General features: G+C 34.8%; 1 protein-coding gene across 6 annotated transcripts in view; it reads left to right on the top strand.

The window, feature by feature from the left end:
* The window catches only part of FZD6 (frizzled class receptor 6), a 37,411-nt gene extending 29,210 nt beyond the window's left edge, over positions 1-8,201 (top strand). For 5 of the 6 annotated variants that reach the window (XM_036876330.2, XM_036876328.2, XM_036876327.2 and 2 more), the window contains exons 4-7: positions 649-1,666; positions 3,938-4,086; positions 5,274-5,702; positions 6,721-8,201. In XM_036876330.2, the coding sequence (XP_036732225.1) occupies positions 649-1,666; positions 3,938-4,086; positions 5,274-5,702; positions 6,721-6,889 (1,765 nt within the window). In that variant the 3' untranslated portion in view covers positions 6,890-8,201. The remainder of the gene's footprint in view (positions 1-648; positions 1,667-3,937; positions 4,087-5,273; positions 5,703-6,720) is intronic. The other variant, XM_036876333.2, reaches the window with a different exon arrangement.
* The last annotated feature ends 5,586 nt before the right edge of the window (positions 8,202-13,787 follow it).

Below are 13,787 nucleotides of genomic sequence, written 5' to 3'. Positions count from 1 at the left end.
CAAAAAAAAAAAAAAAGCCCCACCAACAATGAAAACCAGCCAAACTGAAACAAAATGGTGAAGTGAGTTAAGCTGGTCTCAGCCTATCTCTTGGTGATCCTCTTGACTTTCTTTAAGAACTTAGAGTTCACTTGAACTCTACCCTATCAGTCAAAGAAAGGAAAGGATCTATTTTCACTCATTTTAGTTGTCATCACCTTAGTCATATAGTTGATCCACTTTGTTCATGGGTATTAGAAAACAAAAATGAATTTCCCCAATACTTCATATTTCATATGCTATAAACAGATAATCCCACACTTTTTTGTCTAGAGACTATCAATTAAGATAAATTCTTCTTAAATATTTAATCTTGAAAGCAGAAATTTAAAAAAATTATTAACTAATTGGTTTTTGAATAAGAGAATTTTCATGCTTACTTTCCTTGTATTTAACATATATTAGTGTGTTGAGGCCTCCTAAAGAACAAGTTTTTAGTCAACTTCCAAACTTTCTACATAACTCTAGCCTGTAATCTTTTAAGTTAGTATGTCTTCCCATCAATTGTGAATGTATAAGGAAATATTTCATAGTTGGAAAGCATAGCATTAAAATAGTGAATCCATAAAAATGTTGACTTCATATATTTAATTTTTATAATCTTTACAGATTACAGTACTGTGATGAGACTGTTCCTGTAACTTTTGATCCCCACACAGAGTTTCTTGATGATCAGAAGAAAACAGAACAAGTCCAAAGAGACATTGGGTTTTGGTGTCCAAGGCATCTTAAGACTTCTGGGGGACAAGGCTATAAGTTTCTCGGAATTGACCAGTGTGCACCTCCATGCCCCAACATGTATTTTAAAAGTGATGAGCTGGAGTTTGCAAAAAGTTTTATTGGAATAGTTTCAATATTTTGTCTTTGTGCAACTCTCTTCACATTCCTTACTTTCTTAATTGATGTTAAAAGATTCAGATACCCGGAGAGACCAATTATATATTACTCTGTCTGCTACAGCATTGTATCTCTTACATACTTCATTGGATTTTTGCTAGGTAATAGCACAGCCTGCAATAAGGCAGATGAGAAGCTGGAATTTGGTGACACAGTAGTTCTAGGCTCTCAAAATAAGGCTTGCACTGTTTTGTTTATGTTTTTGTATTTTTTCACAATGGCTGGCACTGTGTGGTGGGTTATTCTTACCAATACTTGGTTCTTAGCTGCAGGAAGAAAATGGAGTTGTGAAGCCATTGAACAAAAAGCAGTGTGGTTTCACGCTGTTGCCTGGGGAATACCAGGTTTTCTGACTGTTATGCTTCTTGCTATGAACAAAGTTGAGGGAGACAACATTAGTGGAGTTTGCTTTGTGGGTCTTTATGACCTGGATGCTTCTCGCTACTTTGTACTCTTGCCACTGTGCCTGTGTGTGTTTGTTGGGCTGTCTCTTCTGTTAGCTGGCATTATTTCCCTAAATCATGTTCGGCAAGTTATACAACATGATGGCCGGAACCAAGAGAAACTAAAGAAATTTATGATTCGAATTGGAGTCTTCAGTGGCCTGTATCTTGTGCCATTAGTCACACTTCTTGGATGTTATGTCTATGAGCAAGTGAACAGGATTACCTGGGAGATAACTTGGGTCTCTGACCATTGTCGTCAGTACCATATCCCATGTCCTTATCAGGTAAAAGATCATTTGTATTATTTCGCTATTGTAACATAGAAAATCTTTTTTCCTTGACACATACTTGGATTAGTCATCAACATAAAGTTAGGTAGGTTCAGGTGATAAAATTCAATAGCTGGTTCCCCGTGCATTAGTTGAAACCAGGTTAAGTGTCTCAAGAGTTCTTTCCTCAAGTTTAACTTCAGTTACAACAGTAAAGTGCCTCCTATAAGCTATTCTTTTAAAAATTAAATTGGGTTGCAATGACAGATTAATAGTAATAAAGAACAGGTCTTATAATAGCAAAAGGGAAGTAGCTTCTGAATTGGGGAGTTGTTTTTTATTCAGTTAGTAGAGGAAAACCTTATTTGGGTAAATTTAATTTGATTGTATCATTCTATATAGTTTTGCTTAGTATATGCCTATGAAACAGAACTTAATTTTTGTCTAAACCATCCTGTCATTTCTTAACTGAAAAAAAGCACAGTTGAAACAAAGTATGTTTTACAGGTTTCTGATGCTTCTGATTAGTATAAAGGTGGTGTTTTTAGGATTAAAAAGTAAATCTCTGAAAATAGAAAATCTCTTAAAACATTTCAGTAGAGGTTTTTAATTAAGAAACATTGTTTTGTTTTTAATAGATTTTAATACATTTTTCTTGAATATTTATATATGGTATGAACTCATTATATTGAATGTGAGTAGCAAATCAAATAATGTTTGAACTGAATTATTTTCCATAATAATTTACATTATAGAAAGTTAATGAGTTACAAACACAGTGGAGCCTGTTTTATAGACTGATGTGTGGAGATAATGGTTTTATTTGCCTCATACACTGTCCGTAGTCTGTAACCTATAGTCAATTTTCACTATATATTTAATAAAGGAGCTGTCCTAAAGCGATCCCAGTATATTAAATGTCTCCTAGATTCCTCAGTATTTTTGGCAAACTAGGAGAGAAAAAAGAACTACTATATACTGCTAAAAATGTTCTGAGGTCTTAATATTTTTAAAAATTACGTTTCATGTAAAAAAAAAACTATGAAGTACTAGAAGATAAAATGAGAAAATTCTATTCTTAAAGTGGAGAAGGGTTTTATAAGTATATAAAATTCAGGAACTATGAAAGAAAAGATTGCTAAATTTGACTCAGTAAAAAAAATTTTAAGATTCTGCATGACAAAAAAACCCACCTTAATCAAAGTAAGAAGACCAATTGGAAAAATTTATTTACACATCACATCATAATTCAAGGGCTAATTCCTTTACTTTATAAAGAGTTCCTATAGATGAATAAGAAAAAGACCAAGAATCTGATATAAAAATGAGAAAAGAATATGAAAAGAGTTCAGAGAGGAGAATAAAAGAGCTATTCTTAAACATGTGAAAAATGTTATATAAGAGAAATGCAAATTATAATAAAATTATATTCGTACTTAGGACATGGCAAACATTTAAAGGTTTTATAAGTGCTATCTATATTAGTGAAACTGGCAGAATATACATTCTCAGACTTTGCTATTGAGTTAGTTCAACCTGTGGAAAACTTGACAATATTATTTAAAATGCACATACTCTTATCCTGCTCTTCTGAGAATTCATAAACAGATCTGCTCACAAATGTGAGAGATTACATACATACAAAGATAGTCACTGCAATATTATTTGCAATAACCTAAACTTCCATTAATAGGAGTAGTTGAATAATTTACAGTTCATAGGCAAAATGGAATAGAAAAAGACTAAAGAGCTCTATTTGTGCTAATATAGATTGGTCTCCAAGAAATATTACAAAGTGGAAAAAGCAAAATATAATACAGAGTATGTAGTATTTTGGCACTTGTGGAACATTTAAAAATATTTGAAAGTTTGTGCTTGAAAGAAAAGTGTGATTTAATTTTTATAAAATTTCCACATTTTACTGATACTTATTTTACTATTTTTATAACAAACATCAACAGTGAATAAATACTTAAGTATATTGTTTAATGAGTTTAAATGTATTTTTGGTAGGTTGTAGTAAAGGAAAATAGATAAATTGTTTTAACATATTTAAGTGTTTTCCCCTTTCTAGCTATATATTTTGATACACAGAAAAAAGTTCTTTGTTCAGAACTTCAGAAAGTATGTATTATACTTAAAGCAGTATTCATTATATTATGTTGTAGCAAACTTATAATAAAACAGATGGGAGATTAACATTTTTTTAAGTTTTACATTGACTATATAGACTTTTCTCTAAGGTATATCATTGAAATGTTGATTATTCACTATTTTTTTTTGTAGGCAAAAACAGAAACTCGACCAGAATTGGCTTTATTTATGATAAAATATCTGATGACATTAATTGTTGGCATCTCTGCTGTCTTCTGGGTTGGAAGCAAAAAGACATGCACAGAATGGGTTGGGTTTTTTAAACGAAATCGCAAGAGAGAGTAAGACCCTATTAAATTATCAGATACTGTTTTAAAACAAATAGATCAATTACCAAGGAAATGTTCAAATTATCATTGTACTGAGTTTTATTATATCAACTGTTCTTTCAAGTTTGGAAATCTTTTTCATGGAGAAATATGCTTTATTTTGGCCTTTTTTTTTATAATAGTCTTTGAGATATACTACTCTATTGAAATTTGAATGAAAGAGTTGTAGAATGTGCTTTTTATTTCCATGGCTTGTAATATATCTAGTATTATTACTGCCATCATTTGATTCATTATTTTGCATGCAGCATTTTTAATAATTTTGTTCTTTTTAATTAATAATAAAAGATTAAATAAGGTCAATTATGTATAAGGAAACCTGTGAAGTGTGATTCAAGTGTGATGTATGATCATTATTCACTACCTCTAAATTTTATTACACACACACACTGACTTAAAATATCACTTCTTTACCTTGCCAAAGATGGTAAAAAATTCAAAAAATATTCTTTAACAATATAGTAGATTAACATAAATAAATAGTCCACTTTAGTTGTTATATATAATATACATTGTATACAGCCTATCATCAAAGTACTATAGAGATTTTAACTTCTCCATTGCTTTGATTAATGAGCTTTTTTTTGTGATGAAAATTTCACAACTGTAGAGCTTTCATCAGTAAGTTTTTGAAGTCTGAAGAATTGCATTTAACTGGACTTTTTTTTGCATTATTATTATATGTCTATTGCATATTTACATATCCACACTAACTTTAGTATAACTTGCTAATTTTAATGACAGAAAGAAAACAATTAAATTTAAATAAAGACCATTAGTTATATTCTATGTCCTTTCTTTTACTTTTATATTTAATATATTTAGGGTACACATATAATCCCCTATTTAATATTACTTTGTTTTTTCTCGCACTCTTCCTTTGATTTTGCCTATTTACTTTCTTACCAGGCTCCTCTTTATGCTGACAGAAGCAACTAACATTGTAGGCGCAAAAATTTCACTTTCTGACAATCTATTCTTATCTCATAGTGTTTGTGATCCTGAACTTTATAAATAATATAAATCATGTAGAATTTATAGCTTTAATGAATAAGGATTTTTGACACAATGTATGTGATATGCTTTATGGCTTCTACTATCACCTAATCAAGTAAATCCTCTCCTTGGATTTCTTGCAGTCCAATCAGTGAAAGTCGAAGAGTACTACAGGAATCATGTGAGTTTTTCTTAAAGCACAATTCTAAAGTCAAACACAAAAAGAAGCACTACAAACCAAGTTCGCATAAGCTGAAGGTCATTTCCAAATCCATGGGAACCAGCACAGGAGCTACAGCAAATCACGGCACTTCTTCAGTAACAATCACTAACCATGATTACTTAGGACAGGAAACTCTGACGGAAATACAAACCTCGCCAGAAACATCGGTGAGAGAGGTGAGAGCAGATGGGGTGAACACCCCCAGATCAAGAGAGCAGGACTGTGGGGAACCTGCCTCCCCAGCAGCGGCCAGCTCCAAGCTCTGTGGGGACCAGGCCAACAAGAAAGGCCAGTCGGGGAGTGTGAATGATAAGAGCAGTGTGTCTGAAAGTGCACGGAGCGAAGGAAGGTGAGCTTTGATTTTGTTGTCTTAAATCATGAATCTTTTGAATACTTCATTATACATTTTTTACTAAAGTATAAAAAAAAATCTGGAAAGAAAGCATAGTTTGAGATGACATGTTTATATTCCTAATCCAGGGAAGTTTGGGTTCAGCCTGTAAACATGCTATTTCATAGTTGAATTCTTAGCTTTGAGAGAAGAGCCTTCATTTATATTGTTCAAGTAGAAATGTAATGTTCATTTCCATGGTAATGGTTAAGGGTTGTATGTATATTTAGGTAAATGTTTAAGACTCATCTGAAATACAGGCTATTATGTTTTAATTAGTACTACATTATAGTACTGTCTAAAGGTATTTGTCATTTTATATGAAGATGACTATGAAATGTGTTTATTTTCTGAACATGAAAGGATATTGACATTATCTTTAATGAGTTTTTTCAAATGGTAATGGGTGGTCCAAACACAGGTAAACATTGAATTAGTCAGAATATTGACAGCTAACTACTTTAAGGTCTCAAGGTTGTGTTACCTTGCCTTGCCAAATTAGGTGAAAATGCACCTTCTCTGTATTTCTACAACAGCTTTTGTATAGTGGATCTAATTAGATACACACCTTATTTTCCACTATATTTGTAAACTCCTCAAAGGCAGAACTGAGGTCTCAGTCATCTTTGTGTTCCCATTGTCTTACACAGTGACTGAGCAGTGGTGGGAAATCAATCAGTAAATGGAGGGCAGGAATCCTGTCTTATTAATTATATTCCCCATGAGACACTATGATCAGCCCATGTATGGGTAGTGATTAATGAAGTCTCTGAAGTTAGTGAAGCTTGTATTTTGAAAAGAGATTATTTGTATTTTGAGATGTTAGAGTATAATGAAGAATTTAGTTAATTATCCTCTGATAAAGGTGGACACTGGTTGGCAGTAAAACTCAGGAAAAGTAGATAGCAGTTATAAGGACATCACATCACGTTTGTGCTTTGGTATGTATGTATACCAACTTCTGTTCTTTTACCAGGGTAACTCCGAAAAGTGATACCACTGAAACTGGCCCAGTGCAGAGCAACAACCTGCAGGTCCCCAGTTCTCCAGAGCCAAGCAGCCTGAAAGGCTCCACATCACTGCTCATTCACTCGGCTGCAGGAGTTAGAAAAGAACAGGGCACCGGCAGTCACTCAGATGCTTAAGAAACAGGTCATCACATTACTAAGAAGCAGGTTTGGTTACACTGGAGGTGACAGTAGCTTCTTGTCAGAATCACTGTTATTTCTTCTTTTGCACTTAGGGCTGCATTGCCTACTGTTACACTGGAAACAATAGATCCCGAGAATAGTATGACTCAGTTCGCCCAGAGGGTAATGACAACAATACACCAGAAAAGCAGAAATGTGCGGGTTAATATTCCTTAAGTTGTGTGGGAGGAGGGAGTTAGAGGAATCTTCATTTTCTATTTATGAAGATTCTGTTAAAAGTAGTTTAAGATATACTATTTCACTTTTATGGTATAAAATCAAGATTTTTCTTTGCTGAAGTATTTAAAACTTATCTTTATACCTTTTTATATATTTGAAAATAAGTTTATGTGTATTTTAACTTTTTTAAGACATGCTGGAAAATCTCTTCAGCTATTTTGATTGTGTTATTCTGATCTCATTTTAGCACTACTTTGGTAGCTTTTACACTGAATTTCTAAGAAAAATTTAAAATAATACTCTTACAGTATGAAAAATATTTGACAGACCAAAAGGTGTTATAATAGGAATTCAACTTTAAAAATCCTCTTATCCTACCTTACCGTAAATTTATGAATTTTATAAAGTCTCATTGTTCTGGGAGTTTCACAGATCTATTATTCAGCTGAAATAAGGTGCTCACTGAGAGTGTTCAGTGTGGATTGTATCATGCTGCTTGCTGATCCTTTTGCATTTTTTAAATAAAATGTCCTGAAGGTCAGTAGATGAAATATTACTCTTTTATAAATTAAGCCAAGTGCAATTGATTTTCTCCTTTTAATGTTTCATGACCACCCAGGATTGTATTTTTATGACTATTTACAGTTGCTTGTACTTTTGTTTTTGAATGTTCGGAATACTATAAATGCTCTGTATTTGTGCAGTTTCTTCCTCAGATATTTTATAGAATTCCTTTCTGCAGCTAAATAAGATTTTGCTGAACATTCAAAAGTGTGTTAGCAATATTAGTGCCAATCAAATATGGAAAAAAATGTAGTCCTGATTTTAAGAAATGTGTTTTATATAACATAATTTAAAATGTTAAAGAATTTTCTTAATTTTGTTTCAATTCTGTTTCCTTGAATAGGTTTTCTGATGCTTTTGAAGTGTTTTTCTCTATTAACATTCTGTTATGAAAGCATAAGAAAGGAAATTATTGTACTGTTTGGAAAATGTTGTAAATATTAACTTTTCCACATTTTTGAACTTTGTATACAGAAACATTGTTTTGTGTGATCTTTTCAGTAATAAAATTTTCTCTGTAAGAGATTGTGGAGTATTCTGTGATTATGTGCAGTGGTCTTGGCCTAGAAAGTGGTAAAACTTTTCAGATAAGAGGCTCCATGACTAATAAGCTTTTAACTAGAGGAGAAGACCAGACACTTATTTTTTATTTGTCACAGTGCCATCCCAGAGTATAAATTATACAGCTCTATTAATCATAAATTTTTTAAGTGAGTAGGAGACCTGGAGGATCGGGTGAAGCAAACAGAACCCAGAACCTTGCTTTTACTCCTGACAGTGGGAAAGAATAGTCATCCTCAAGACCTCTTTTAAAAACAAATAAGATAATGAAGAATTGCCAGGCTAAGATCTGTGAGAAGAGAGAAATTAATACTGCCAACCCCAATATTCAGAGCTTCTTTCTCCCAGGGAGCATTTGATGATTGGGAAATAGTGGCTGAGAGCTTAACAGTTATTAACAGATTCAAAGGGATGGACAAGGAGAAGGGGGTCCAGCACACCACACTACACTTAGAACTGTAATTTCAAATTAAGTGAACTGTAAGGAAAGCAACCTGCTTCAAATTACCTAGGTGGATTAAATCTCTAATCCTGGAGTTAGAATAAGGAAGTACCTAATGGATTAGTAGTACCTTCAGGCACCAAGCAGAAGCAAATGAAAATCTTCCCTGTGAAAGAAAATTTCATTCTACATACGCTACAAATACTTTTTCAAATAAATGTCCATCATATAATCAAGAATACTCAGGCAGGCAAACGATGATACATGAACAAGAATTGGCACGAGCATCAGATGAGAGAAAAAGATGCAGAGGTACTCCTGAATTAGTAGGCACAGATTTGTTAAGCTCATGTAAGTTAAAAAGGTCAGCAAGACCATCCAAAAGACAAACAACAAATGTTGGCGAGGTTGTGGAGAAGGGAATCCTCCTACACTGCTGGTAGGAATGTAAATTAGTTCAACCATTGTGGAAAGCAGTATGGAGGTCCCTCAAAAAGCTCAAAGTAGACATACCATTTGACCCAGGAATTTCACTTCTAGGAAATTACCCTCAGAATGCAGCAGCCCAGTTTGAAAAAGACATATGCACCCCTATGTTTATCGCAGCACTATCTACAATAGCCAAGAAATGGAAGCAACCTAAGTGTCCATCAGTAGATGAATGGATAAAGAAGATGTGGTACATATACTCAATGGAATATTATTCAGCCATAAGAAGAAAACAAATCCTACCATTTGCAACAATATGGATGGAGCTAGAGGGTATTATGCTCAGTGAAATAAGCCAGGCGGAGAAAGACAAGTTTCAAATGATTTCACTCATGTGGAGTATAAGAACAAAGAAAAACTGAAGGAACAAAATGGCAGCATAATCACAGAACCCAAGAATGGGCTAACAGTTACCAAAGGGAAAGGGACTAGGGAGGATGGGTGGGAAGGGAGGGATAAGGGTGGGGAAAAAGAAAGGGGGCATTATGATTAACATGTATAATTTAGGGGGGCATGGGGAGGGCTGTGCAACACAGTGAAGACAAGTAGTGATTATACAGCATCTTACTACACTGATTGACAGTGACTAATGGGGTGTGGAGGGGGGGACTTGATGAAGGGAGGAGCCTAGTAAACAATGTTCTTCATGTAATTGTAGATTAATGATAACAAAATAATTAAAAAATAAATAAATAAAAATTTTTTTAAAAAGGTCAGCAAGGAAAATAATGAGATACCACAACACACTTATCAGAATGGTTAAAATCCAAAGACTGGCAATATCAATTTCTGGTGAGGATGCAGAGCAACAGGAACTCTCATTCACTGCTAATGGAAATGCAAAGTAGCAGAGCCACTTTGGAAAAAAGTTGGGCAGTTTCTTAACACAGCTAAGCATGGTCTTACCATATGATCCAGGAATCATGCTCCTACATATTTATCTAACTGATGCATGTAGATGGTCTACCCTTGAGGTGCACTATATCTCTCCACTCCTTAAGTCTGGGCACTACACAGTGACTTTCTTTGGAAAGAACTACCTCAGCCAGGTGGTGGAGGTCAGCATCAGCAGTAGTAAGGCATGTTGAGAGTATGTACCTTCATAGAATATGATGAAAACAGCACTTGACCTCTAGTCTCCCCCCAAAATCCATAACCTCAGTCTAGTCATGAGAAAAACAGGCAAATCCCAACAGATGGACATTTTACAAAATAACCTGACCAGTACTCCTCGAAATTATAAAGATCATCAAAAACAAAGTCTGAGAGACTATCAGAGCTGGGAGGAGTCTAAAGAAACATGATGAATAAATGTAATGTCTCCTAGAGAAGAAAAAGTACACTAGATAAAAACTAAGGAAATCTGAATAAAGCTTGGGCTTCAGGCATTCAATTCAGGGAAACACTCTTTAATTTTGTGTGGTAATTTCCTGCCTTTTGCTTGATCTTTTGCACTGAATCCCTTTTAATCAGATACTCGACTTCTTAGGTGGATCTTTTATAATTTTCTCATTGTTCCTTTTGGCCATCTCCTTATGTTTTTGTTCTCTGAGAAAATTTCTCAAATGCATCTTCTAAAATTCCACTGAATTTTTACTTGGGTCATATTTTAGTGTCACAGAACATTTTGTATCTCTGTTGGGTTTTTTTTTACATTTTTAAAAATTTTGGTATCATTAATATACAATTATATAAGCAAGACTGTGCTTACTAGATTCCCCCCCTTATCAAGTCCCCACCACATACCCCATTACAGTCACTGTCCATCAGCGTAGTAAGATGCTGTATAATCACTACTTGTCTTCACTGTGTTGCACAGCCCTCCCCATGCCCCCCTAAATTATACATGTTAATCGTAATGCCCCCTTTCTTTTTCCCCGCCCTTATCCCTCCCTTCCCACCCATCCTCCCTAGTCCCTTTCCCTTTGGTAACTGTTAGTCCATTCTTGGGTTCTGTAAGTCTGCTGCTGTTTTGTTCTTTCAGTTTTTGCTTTGTTCTCATACTCCACAGATGAATGAAATCATTTGATACTTGTCTTTCTCTGCCTGCCTTATTTCACTGAGCATAATACCCTCTACCTCCATTGATGTTGTTGCAAATGGTAGGATTTGTTTTCTTCTTACAGCTGAATAATATTCCATTGTATATATGTACCACATCTTCTTCATCCATTCATCTACTAATGGACACTTAGGTTGCTTCCATTTCTTGGTTATGGTAAATAGTGCTGTGATAAACATAGGGGTGCATATGTCTTTTTCAAACTGGGCTGCTGCATTCTGAGGGTAAATTCCTGGAAGTGGAATTCCTGGGTCAAATGATATTTCTATTTTGAGTTTCTTGAGGAACCTCCATACTGCTTTCCACAATGGTTGAACCAATTTATATTACCACCAGCAGTGTAGGAGGGTTCCTCTTTCTCCACATCCTCACCAACATTTGTTGTTTGTTTTTTGCAAGGTGGCCATCCTAACTGGTGTGAGGTGATATCTCATTATGGTTTTAATTTGCATTTCTCTGATGATTAGTGATGTGGAGCATCTTTTCATGTGCCTGTTGGCCATCTGATTTTCTTCTTTGGAGAAGTGTCTGTTCAGATCCTCAGCCCATTTTTTAATTGAATTATTTGCTTTTTGTTTGTTGAGGTGCGTGAGCTCCTAGTACATTTTGGATGTCAGCCGCTTATCAGATATGTTATTTATGAATATATTCTCCCATACTGTAGGATGCCTTTTTGTTCTACTGATGGTGTCCTTTGCTGTACAGAAGCTTTTCAGCTTGATATAGTCCCCACTTGTTCATTTTTGCTTTTGTTTCCCTTGCCCATGGATATGTATTCATGAAGAAGCTGTTCATGTTTATATTCAAGAGAGTTTTGCCTATGTTGTCTTCTAAGAGTTTTATGGTTTCATGACTTATGTTCAGGTCTTTGATCCACTTCGAGTTTACTTTTGTGTATGGAGTTAGGCAGTAATCCAGTTTCATTCTCTTAGATGTAGCTGTCCACTTTTGCCAACAGCAGCTGTTGAGGAGGCTGTCATTTCCCCATTGTATCCATGGTTCCTTTATTGTATATTAATTGACCATATGTGCTTGGGTTAATATGTGGACTCTCTATTCTGTTCCACTGGCCTGTGGCTCTGTTCTTGTGCCAGTACCAAATTGTCTTGATTACTGTGGCTTTGTAGTAGAGCTTGAAGTTGGAAAGTGAGATTCCCCCCACTTTATTCTTCCTTCTTAGGGTTGCTTTGGCTATTTGGGGTCTTTTGTGGTTCCATATGAATTTTAGAATTATTTTCTCTAGTTCGTTGAAGGATGCTGTTGGTATTTTGATAGGGATTGCATTGAATCTGTATATTGCTTGAGGCAGGATAGCATTTTGACAATATTCTTCCTACCCAAGACCATGGGGTGGTTTTCCATTTATTGGTGTCCTCTTTAATTTCTCTTAAGAGTATCTTGTAGTTTTCCGGGTATAGGTCTTTCACTTCCTTGGTTAGGTTTATTCCTAGGTATTTTATTCTTTTTGATGCAACTGTGAAAGGAATTTTTTCCTGATTTCTCTTTCGGCCAGTTCATCGTTAGCATATAGGAATGCAATAGATTTCTGTGTATTTTGTATCCTGCAACTTTGCAGAATTCAGATATTAGTTCTTGTAGTTTTTGGAGTGGATTCTTTAGGGTTTTTATGTACAATATCATGACATCTGCAAACAGTGACAGTTTAACTTCTTCCTTACCAATCTGGATGCCCTTTATTTCTTTGTGTTGTCTAATTGCTGTGGCGAGGACCTCCAGTACTATGTTGAATAAAAGCAGGGAGAGTGGGCATCCTTGTCTGGTTTCCGATCTTAGAGGAAAAGCTTTCAGCTTCTCACTGTTGAGTATGATGTTGGCCGTGGGTTTGTGATATATGGCCTTTATTATGTTGAGGTACTTGCCCTCTATACCCATTTTGTTGAGAGTTTTTATGAATGGATGTTGAATTTTGTGAAATGCTTTTTCAGCATCTACGGAGATGATCGTATGGTTTTTGTCCTTCCTTTTGTTGATGTTGTGGATGATGTTGATGGATTTTCGAATGTTGTACCATCCTTGCATCCCTGAGATGAATCCCACTTGATCATGGTGTATGATCCTCTTGATGTATTTTTGAATTCGGTTTGCTAATATTTTGTTGAGTATTTTTGCATCTATGTTCGCAGGGATATTGGTCTGTAGTTTTCTTTTTTTGTCAAGTCTTTGCCTGGTTTTGGTATTAGAGTGATGCTGGCTTCATAGACTGAGTTTGGAAGTATTCCCTCTTCTTCTATTTTTTGGAAAACTTTAAGGAGAATGGGTATTATGTCCTCTCTAAATGTCTGATAAAATTCAGCAGTGATTCCATCTGGTCTGGAAGTTTTGTTCCTGGGTAGTTTTTTGATTACCAGTTCAATTTCATTGCTGGTAATTGGTCTGTTTAGATTTTCTGTTTCTTCCTTGGTCAGCCTTGGAAGGTTGTATTTTTCTAGAATGTTGTCCATTTCTTCTAGGTTATCTAGTTTGTTGTCATGTAATTTTTCATAGTGTTCTGTAATAATTCTTTGTATTTCTGTGGGGTCCATTGTGATTTTTCC

This window comes from Manis pentadactyla, chromosome 3 (genome assembly GCF_030020395.1).
Source record: "Manis pentadactyla isolate mManPen7 chromosome 3, mManPen7.hap1, whole genome shotgun sequence".
Lineage (NCBI taxonomy): Eukaryota > Metazoa > Chordata > Mammalia > Pholidota > Manidae > Manis > Manis pentadactyla.
This window is presented reverse-complemented; position numbering and strand designations above follow the sequence as displayed.